Below are 8649 nucleotides of genomic sequence, written 5' to 3' on the forward strand. Positions count from 1 at the left end.
ATCTTGTGAAAAGAAGAAGTAGCACTGTTTTTTTTGAAGGGCAGACACATCCTTACTTATTAGTCTCAATAGAAACTTCGGGACAGTTGTATTTTCTAGGAAAGCCAAAGTGAATAAGATTCACATAATTAACAATTCTAATGACCTCTGGGGGCACATTAAACCATGATAAGTCTGCCCCCTGAGGATAAGCTGGCAAGGACAGACTTTCCTTTTCCATTTTGAAGCTCAAAGTGTTATTATCACCTATTCGGGCTATGTAATTATGTTGAAAACTCAATGAATGTAAGGCCTGGAAGGAAAGAAAACTCCACTAACTCACTAAATTGGCTCTTTGAAGGAAATGTTTTTTAAACCTCTCACTTCACGGGTGTACTTAAGTTGCCCCAGAATATTCTGCCTGGAAAATCAGAGACTGGCATCATGTCCCCCATTTATTGTAAGTAACAAGATTAATGGGTGGGATCTTCCTAGGTTTATTTTCATAAGTAATTTTTGGGTTTTTTTAAGATTTGTTTATTTTATAAGTGTATAGAAGACCTGGGGTACAGGCCAGCAGTGCAGGGACAAGAGGATTCACCAGAGAGAGCGTCGGGAGCAGCACAGGCCGATCTCCTGCTGAGGGGAGCAGTGGGTGAGACAGAAGAGGTCTGCTGTGCCATGTGGGTCAGCTCCCTGGCCGGGGCTCAAACTGAGGCCCACACAGTGGGCAGGCTCAGTGATAGCACTGAGACTTAACTTCCACGCCACCAGGGAGGCCTTCCCCTAAGTAATTATTGAATTGTTGGCACAGGTCAGTTCCTCTACTCATAGATCTTGATAAGGTTAATAAACACAAAGACAGTGATAGACAGTGAATAAAGTTGGGGGGAAAAAGTCACTTTTTCCATTTTCTAAAAAATATTTCTGCATTTATTCTGGAGATGCAGCGAAATGTTGGCACACACTACCCTTTTGACTGTCTCAGTATTTCTAAGCCAGAATTATGTGTATTTAGGTTTTAAGATGCTTCTCTAAGAGCATCGTGATATTCAAGAGCTCTAAACAGTTTTTAAATTGCTGCTTTTAAGGAGAAACAAAAACCTCAGCCATGTTCTTTCCTGGAAATATGACTTAGGAAGGAAAGGCGTGATTACAGAATAAAGGGAGAAGCAAACTCTGCAGAGTTTGAGACAAATGAAGTGTCATTTATATTGGTGCCAGGTAATATGTTTAGAAACTGACAAACTGCTTGTTTTTTTTCCCCCTCTTTCCTAGTTATTTAAACATAACATAAAACTTGTTTTTTTTTTTTCCTTTTTCCTAGTTATTTAAACATAACATAAAACCCCAGGTATTCCAAACAGGTGTTGGTTGTATATCCCACAGATAGTTTAAACTACTCAAAATACCATAAACTGGCCCAAAATCGCAGACACTGTCGCCAGGCAGGATAGTCCAAGGGCCTTTATGTTCTCCCTGACTGTTTGTCTAGTGTCTTTTTCTATGTGGTTTATCCCATACCCTCAGAGAGGTTCTAAGACCACATTTGGCACAGCAAATGTGTTTATCTCCTCTTCATAACCAGCTTTTTATACAAGGGACAGTGGCTGTTTGGCCAAACAGGCATCATTACACCCTTCATTTAGTCTGTTGGTTTCCTACAAACCTTGCATTTACCCTCCTAAGAGAAGGTCCATCAAAATTAAGTCCATTGGTTTTGTAGTTTCTCAAAAACCTAAACATAGAGTTCATTGCAGCACAATTTACAATAGGTAAGCTGTGAAGTAACCCAAATGCCGCAGAATAGATAACTGGATTAAGTTGTGTTATATTTACACAATGGAATATTACTCAGCGATCAAAAATGATACACTCATGCCCTTCACAGCAACATGGATGGAGAACTGGAAGGGATATGTTCAGTGAAATAGCCAGAAAGAAAAGGAAAAATATCAATTGGTCTCATTTATGGGGGGATGTAGAAGAACCAAATATGGAATTAGGGGGGACAAGTACCTAAATAAAGTAAAAATCAAAATCATTAGGCTACTAAAGATCAGAGACATTCTGTAGGGGAAGAGGAGGGTGAAGGATCAGGACAGGAGTGGTAAGAGCACAAGGGAATATGGTGATGGTGCATGGGTGAATTGGTAATGGGAATTTCACAGGAAAATCATATATTTTACAAAAATGAAGGATGTTGTAATAAATATATTTTTAAAACTTAAACATAGAACTGCCATACAATTTAGCAATTTCACTTCCACGTGAAATTCCAGTCCAAAGAATTGAAAGCTGGGACTCAAACAGTTATTTATACACCCATGTTCATCACAGTACTAGTCATAATAGCCAGAAGGTAGAAACAACCCAAGTGTTTCATGAATGGATAAATAAAATATAGTCTATCCATGCAATAGAATATTATTCAGTCACAAAGAGGAATGAATTGATTTAAGTACCTTGAAAATATTACAGTTCGTGAAATAAACCGGACACAGAAAAGCATTATATTGCATGTCCACTTATGTGAGGTACTTAGAAGAATTAAATTCATCCAGATAGAATGCAGAATAGATGTTAACAGGGGCTAAGAGGGCCAAGGAGCTGTTGTTGTTCAGTGAGCACAGAGTGGTTCTTGGGGATGATGAAAATTTGTGGGTATACGTAGAACTGATGGTTCCACAATATTATGCATCAATTTCATCCCGCTAAATTGCACACTTATAAACGGATAAATTGATAAATATTATGTATACCTTTCCATAATAAAAAAATTGTAATCTCTTGGCAAATGACGGAAAAACCAACCCAAATTTACTTTGGCAGAAATGTCAGGTTATCAGATCCTGTGAGTTGGACATCTGGTAGACATCTGTTGGGAGGCTTCCAACCCCCACCTGGTGTTCCCACCCGCCCTGCCCTGCCTCCATTTCCCACAACCTGTTTATTTTTGTAATGAGCAGAGCTTCATGTGCTTTTAGTAACCGCAGTGATGAAGACGACCTCCCTCCAGACCTGGCCGAAGCAGTAGGACCGCCCACCACCACCACCACCGCCACCACCACAGCCACCACCACGCAGGTCTCCGCTCCGCTGGCGTCTCCCAAGGTCCACAAAATCAGCTCGCCTCAGAATTCCGAAGGCCAGAGCCAGCTGTCCCCAGGGGTCAAGGTAGGGACCAGAGCCCCAAGAAATAGCTGCCCTGGCCGGGGCTTAGTGTAGACTGGTGATATCACCCATGCGCACCACAAGACAGCAGGCACAACCACCAAAGCATGCTTCAGATATAATCTGCCCCTGAAAGATAAGCTAGCCATTTATGAGAAACAATAGGAGACTATAAAACCATGGACACATGCCTTAAGGGAAATGAAGAGCTTTTTCTAGGCAACTTAATTTTAGAATATGCCTGAGAAGAGGTTGTGCCATTGTCAAGACAGAAAGCAAGAAACAGATATTCCCCCCGGAGGGAAAAAAAAGAAGTAAACACATAAATGTGTCCCCACTGCAATCTTTACATTGAATAATCTGGGTTAAGGTTAAAAATCAGAGATATTTTATTGGCTGGCTTGAAATTTCAAGAAATGGCCAGAGGTGAAGTGGGTTGTGGTAGTAACCTAAACGAAGGTGTTTCTCTTGGTTTGGAGCCCCGTAGCTGTGGTCACTCCTCAGCAGCGGGTCCAGACGCAGCAGAACCATTGCTGTCCAGTGAGGACCGGGTCAGAGCTGGCTCGGAGGAGCACCTGGGGACCTGATTCCAGTGCTCCTTTCACTCCCCAAGTAGTTGCTTAAAATAAGCAGTCACTCCGCAAGCCCTGAAGCCTTCATCTCCTCCTAAAAGTGGCAATAAGACCCACCTCCCTGCTCAGCTCATGGGCCAGCACTGGGCCAGGGAGATGGACATGCTGGACAAACTTGGTGCCAAGGTCTCTGCAGCTTCTGGAGTCTCCAGTCCCCAGACAAGTCTGCTCCAGCCAGCCCAGTCCTTCCTTGGGTCCCTTCCCAGGTGACTCCTGGATTGTGTCCCTCTGATCCTCAAGGGGACTCTGGCTGGACCCCTAGCCAGTGACTGGCCAGGGCAGAGGCTCCCTGCTTTTCTCTAGCCTCTTGATATCTCAAGTCAAGCTCCCTCCAAGCTTCAGTCCGTCATGCTGTGTTCCAAGTGTGGACACAGGCTCCCAGCACATATCCCACACCAGGCTTCAAAGCAAACTAGAACATGAACAGAACAGAAGTGAGTTTGGCAGGGGGGTGTGGCTGCCTCCTACCAGAGACTTCAGGGCGCCCTCTCCTGGCCACCTCCTGCTGGCACCAAATCTATGGGGCTTATTTTCTCTCTCTGAAGAACAGACCTCAAGGCTCCAGGGCTGTGACCGCCCAAGGCAAGAGGAAGGATTGTTTAAAAAAAACAAAACGACTTGAGTTTCGTCTTTGCCTGGCTCCCACCCTAAAGATCTTCCTCATTATTGTGTAGATGAATTTAGCTCCTGGGTCCAGGATGGAGTCTTGTTCTCTCCTTGTATATTCTTTGATGTGTTTTCCTTCCCGAGGATGGAAGGAAATACTTGGAGCACTTAAGAAAAGTTGCTTGCAGCTTTAAAAACCACAGTTCCCCACCCTACAGCCTCCTTCTGCCCACTAATGTTTCAGAAAACATTTGGGGTTCAGTCTTGACATTTTATACACAGCTGAGTGAGGGAAATAGGTGGGGGTGTGGTGTGCTGGTGAGTTCATGTTCAGAGCAGGGTCAAGTCCTCTGTGTTTTCTGATGCAATTCTGCCGTCTGTCCAGACCTGCTTCTAACCTGGGATATTTTTATCTGCTTCCCAGAGCCCCTCTGACCGAGGAGGTGCCTTTACCTTGGAGCCAGGCGATCTCCTGATGGACTTCACAGAAGCCACTCCTCTGGTAAACATCCCATTTTGCTAAAACCAGAATAACCTCAGACATAGCAATGCCTTGGCAGTGGGACATGGACAGAGGTGGCCGCTGGTGCTCTGGGAAGGCACTTCCTCTTGTCCCTGCCTCAGTCTGAGGGCTCAGGGGTCAGGCACGAGCTCCCTCCAGCTGCTTCCAGCGTCCTGGAGCGTGGCTTTGGGGCCCTAGACTGCCTTCTGCTGCTGCTGCTGGAGCATTGGAGGTGCTTGAGGTTTGGCTTCTTGGCTCCCTGGCCCGCACCCTGCATGCTCTCCCACAGGGGACCTCTTGCTGTTGCTTCCAACAATGTGCTCTGGTCTGACGCATGGACCCAAGGCCTCACCCCAGCTTTCCAGGCCCGCCGTGCCTCCCACCATCCTCCATCCTCTGCATACAGGTCTCCCCTCGTGGGACTCCCACAGGTGAGAAGCCCTTTTAGGGGAGAAAACAATAAGCCAGGAGTCACACAGCCCAGACCACTCTGATCTCTGCTCTCCTCCTTGAGAGACTTGTCATTTAAGAACATAAAGAAGTGAGGCATGATTAATATTATGAGATGACACAGGCAGACTTGAATGTAGCTTTGACTCAGCTCAGCCTAATGCCTGCGAGCACTTGGGCATAAATCGTGGCCCACACCTTTGGAGTGTGAGTCAAATCTGAGCCAAATCAAAAACCATCTGAGCGTGTACTGTGCACCTGGCCATGTACACATGTACACAGCTCCAAGAGGAGACAGAGGGGCTGAAGGGGACCAGGTTGATGTAGGGCCAGGGTGGGCAGCAGACCTGTGAGGGAGGCTCAGGGAGAAGACAGGAGTGGGAGCCATTTTGGACTGGCCTTCTGGAGGAGTTGGGGGATAGCTGGAAGGCTTTCAACGGGGAACAAATGAAGCAAAATGTTGTCCAGGCTTTGGGCATGATGCCATTCCCACCTCTGCTGGCACCAGGAACTCATTTGTGGTTTCTACGGTTTCATTTCTCATCTGACCCAGGCCATGCGAGTCAGCACCTTTAGATAAGCAGTGAGAACAGATGATGGGTGACACTATTCTTGGGGAGACTTCCCACTTCTACTTTGAAACCCTGGTGCTGCCGGGCACATTCTCTTTAACCTGGGCCTAGGAACATGCCCTTCCTGTGTTTAAGTAGAGGGAGCTGAGATTGTTCACAGGTGCAAGGCCTCTTCTCCCCTGCCCTTCAAATAAGGCGCCGCAGAAACAGCAGGCCTCCCCACATCAATCTTCATCTTTACACATAGAAGAAAACCAGGTCCAGAGTGGGATAACTGTTTGGGGCTGGGCTAGAGCAGAACCTGGGTGTCTCTTTCTGTCAGACTGTGCTAAACGGCCTCCTCTTTAAGGGATCTTGCCACTCTGGCGAAGCGCAGTGCCTGGAAAGGACTGTGTTTGAAGCACTTCTCCACCTGGTAAAGTTCAGTAAGGCCAACAGAGGGAGGATCAGAAGGAAGAAGATAACCTGGGCCTGCTGCTACCTCAGTTTTCCCACCATCCTAGGAAGGTGACACTGGTGATATCCTAGGAAGGCAGCCCCCCAAGGAACCTGGGACACCCTAGGTCCAATCTGAGAGCCTGAGTTCATAAGCCCAGGCTAAAGAGAACATGCCTGGCAGAAATAGAAGCCAGTGGGGAAGATGATCTCTGTTAACTTCCCGGCTGCTGAAATATGCTGCAGTGAAGCTACACCAGAGTCTGTAGAAACTGCTGTAGTGCCTGGCCCACCTGGGGGCACTGGGCTTCATGGCACCAGGGTTTCAAAGTATAAGTAGGAGTTTGCCAGCTGGAGGAACTGGAACAAAACATTCTGTAAAGGGAACAGCATAAGCAAGATACTACTTATTAAAAGTCCCAAGAGACTTGAAATCCTTATCAAAACAATGCTTTGTAGCATAGACAAGAATGGAGGGGTTCACTTGTGTTGTGAACCCACCTTGCGGATTTCATTGCCCTATATTTTCTTAGACTGTGATTAGAAAGGAAGCAGCATTGGCTGTCCAGCCTCTGCCAGCACTCCCCCAGTGACAAGGAACTCACTCCCTCTCCCCAGACACCCCCTTTCTATCTCTGGGTCTCTCTAACTTAGCTCTGCAACTGGGCCCCGGGGCTTCACCATCAGGTGCAGGGCAGCTGTGGTCTGTTCTGCCCGGCACAGCTGCCATGTCACAGGTGCAGCTCACAGAGAAGAGGTGTTCTCAGGATGAAGCACCCTTGTCTCCATGATGGGTTGGAGAGGTGGGGCACACAGAAGACAGCAGGTACCCTGCAGTTCAGGCCAGAGCCTGCTTCTTTGGGGCTTGCCTCAGCACTGCTGGTGCTGAATTACTTCGCTCCAGTGTGCCATCTTGTGCATCCTGGAGAAGAGAAAGACTCACGTAGCCTTCTTTTCCTTTCGCTAGTCTTCTCTGAGCTCTTCCACCTGCTCTTCCCAGCAGTGCAGAAATGCAGGTAGTTGAGCTCTCTGCTTCCATACTGGTGGGGTGGTTGAAGGGTGTGGCACCTGTGTCTGGAAGCTAAGGGCTTAGGGCCAGGGATGCAGCGTTCTCCTCAAGCTTGCCTCACAGGATTCTTTGGTCAGAGCTGGAAGGACAGGGAGCTGGAGAGATAGGATTGGGGCCAGGCTGCCTGGCCTGCCAGCCTGCCTGCGTTCAGCTACATTCCACCACGACACTGTCAGAGCAGGTTTAACCCTTAGGATTCTTCACCTTGATGTGTGTGTGGTGTACTTTACAAAGAAGCATCTTCCAAACTGTCAAGAACAATAAAAATACTCAGTCTTTAACTGGCGTCTCTCAAAAACCATGAAACACGTTTAACACCTCTGCCAACACTTCTAGACTCCCTAATTCTCTGCACCTTGCTCCAGATACGCCCATTCTCAGACTCTCTGCAGAAACATTCTTTCCAGCTTACTCTTGTAGCATTTCCCCTCTGCTCTTCCAAATCTTGTCTTCTCTAATTCTCAGCTCGTTCATTCTGTAGCTCCATGTAGCATTTGGAGTCCTACAATCCTATAGCTTGGTGCCACCTGCCCCCAGAATCTGTATCCGAGACCATCACAGCTCGAGTTGCTATTTGAGATGGAGACTGGGTGGTGAGAGTGGGAAGAGCAGAAACAAACCAAGGGAAACAGCATTCACTTTGCACTTGGCTTTTTCTTTTGGGTGTGAGTGAGCACATGAAGGGGAGGAAGAGTTGGCATTGATGGGGGAGGGGAGTTGGAAGCTGACCCTATCTGGGAACAGTCTGTACCCCACTACACATCAATAATGTACCTGCCCTCCCTGAGCACCCAGCCCACAAATTCCTGGGCCCTCCATGGCCCTCAGGCTTTCTCTTTGGGGCTTATCCCTCTCTTCTCCCCATTTTTCATGAACCACCCACCCAGCCACACAGCAGTGCCAGTCAAGAGTCCGTGTGCCAGGGAGGAGAATGTTCTGGCCACAGGAAGGCATTGTAGGGCACAGAACGTGCCTCGGGCTGGTGTCAGAAGAAATGGGTTTCCATCTGCCTCAATAACTTGGTTCTTATTTTGAACCTGGTGCTGCCAGGAGGGCTAATGCTTAATCACAAGTCAGGTCAGGATGCCTTTTCCATCTCCAGGGGGTTTATCCACCATCTCAGGGCCCTAGGAGAAGAAGGGAAGTAGCGCAGTCTGTGATGTCATCTTCTTGCTGATGCACCTGGGCAGTCTGTTTCTCCCATGCCCTCGTGGGTGCGGGGACATCACC

General features: G+C 47.5%; 1 protein-coding gene across 1 annotated transcript in view; it reads left to right on the forward strand.

Annotated features, from left to right (window-relative positions):
- The window catches only part of EPB41L4B (erythrocyte membrane protein band 4.1 like 4B), a gene marked incomplete at its 5' end in the record, with an annotated part of 122714 nt that overhangs the window by 100031 nt on the left and 14034 nt on the right, over nt 1-8649 (forward strand). The window contains 2 exons of the mRNA XM_004677958.2: nt 2976-3156; nt 4816-4893. Coding sequence (XP_004678015.1) covers nt 2976-3156; nt 4816-4893 — 259 coding nt within the window. The remainder of the gene's footprint in view (nt 1-2975; nt 3157-4815; nt 4894-8649) is intronic.

This window comes from Condylura cristata, unplaced genomic scaffold (assembly GCF_000260355.1).
Source record: "Condylura cristata isolate star-nosed mole 26May11 unplaced genomic scaffold, ConCri1.0 scaffold00006, whole genome shotgun sequence".
Classification (NCBI taxonomy): domain Eukaryota; kingdom Metazoa; phylum Chordata; class Mammalia; order Eulipotyphla; family Talpidae; genus Condylura; species Condylura cristata.